Genomic DNA, 1,424 nt, shown 5'->3' on the forward strand with positions numbered 1-1,424 from the left:
CCGTCTGCCCGTGACATCGCGATATCTTGAGATCTCCCTGATCTCCCACATATCCCCCCCCTCTTATGACTAATTAAAAACATAGAAAGTATAAAGACTATAAAAACATAAAGGTTAGCGAACTGAAACGTGTAAAAACTGGCAACTGGTAAAAACAAGGAACATTTCCATAACTTGTCTTAAAGCAACTATGTGTAACAAACAAAATGTTAACTTCTTATAACCGATTTTCAACAAACAAAGTTAACTCATCCAAAAGGTAAGGCCCAAAATCACTTCCAGGGGCATTGCAGCAAGAGGGCCTCATAGGTTGGAATCAAGGGCGATCAGTCATGGGGGCTAATTGAACCATGACTCAAAGCATCTTTGCAGGACTTCCTCCTTAGTTTTCTGGCACTTTTTGGAGAGGCTTCTCCCTGTTGATGTTTTGGGATGAAAATCAACTTAATCAATCAGTCAGGCAATGCAGTTGATGATTTGAAACCATATGATTGCCAATCACTCCTTCGAAACTTTGAACCATGATTGAAAATATTTTTGTTGAGCCTCTCTCCCAGTCCTTCTCTGTGCCAGCGTCTCCTTTAGTTCGGCCATGGAGTTTTTCACGACCCCAGCATGGTCTGTCGCCAAGCTGCTTGACGATTTGTCGTGGCCTTCAGGAAATGAGGTATACAGGTTGCGGGGGTGTCTAAGGATTCAGTCCTGCAAAATAAACTTCACAAGTTTTATTAGTTTCGCCCTGAAGGTCCGGTTTAGCTGACTTAACTGGGCACCATTTAATTTTACCATTTTTCTTGACTGCTGCATACCCTCGCCCTGTGAGTATTAGTCTCCAGCTCCGTTCCCATTCTCCCAGCTCATTTTTAATTGTGACCTATGGGCCTTCCTCTAGTGCTCTGGTGGCCCAGTGCCTCTGGGCAGGGCTTTTTGTCTCTTCTCCCCTAGGGAACTGATTTACTGCTGGCAGGGTGGTTGCCAGGATGCGCACTTGGTCTTCAAGAAGCTCCACCATCAGCTCCTTCCCGGGGGGGCCAGGGTGGGTCATGGGGGGCCTCTCTCCCAGAGCTGGGGGGGTTTTTTTGGGGTCCTTTTTTGGGGGAGTTGGTGGGGGGGGGGCAGGGGGACCCCACTGTCCTCGTAGGCTTTGTGCTTGGCCGCTGCCTTCAGCTGCGCCACCGGGCAGTCCTTGATGAGGGTGCTGAGATGGTTCAGGTCTTCTCTGAATCGGGACACGGCCCTGCGGAGCAGCGCCAGCTCTGGCTCCGTCCAGTGGGACCCCGCGGGGAAGCTGTCTGTCTCCGGGTACAGCTGCATCGTCAGCTCTCCTAGGCGTGTGAAGGCGGCGCCGGTGGCTGGGAAAATCTCTCTGACTTTTGTGGATGCTGATGTCATGGCTGCTCTTTCTGGCCTCTCTGGCTGCCGCT

General features: G+C 50.3%; 1 protein-coding gene across 1 annotated transcript; it reads right to left on the bottom strand.

Annotated features, from left to right (window-relative positions):
* Positions 1-995: 995 nt before the first annotated feature.
* LOC106632147 (chromatin complexes subunit BAP18-like) lies at positions 996-1,392 on the bottom strand. Its single transcript, XM_014311608.1, is given in 2 exon segments — positions 996-1,109; positions 1,111-1,392. Coding segments are annotated over 2 exon segments (396 nt in total).
* Positions 1,393-1,424: the final 32 nt, after the last annotated feature.

This window comes from Geospiza fortis, unplaced genomic scaffold, assembly GCF_000277835.1.
Source record: "Geospiza fortis unplaced genomic scaffold, GeoFor_1.0 scaffold3208, whole genome shotgun sequence".
NCBI classification, from domain to species: Eukaryota; Metazoa; Chordata; class Aves; order Passeriformes; family Thraupidae; genus Geospiza; species Geospiza fortis.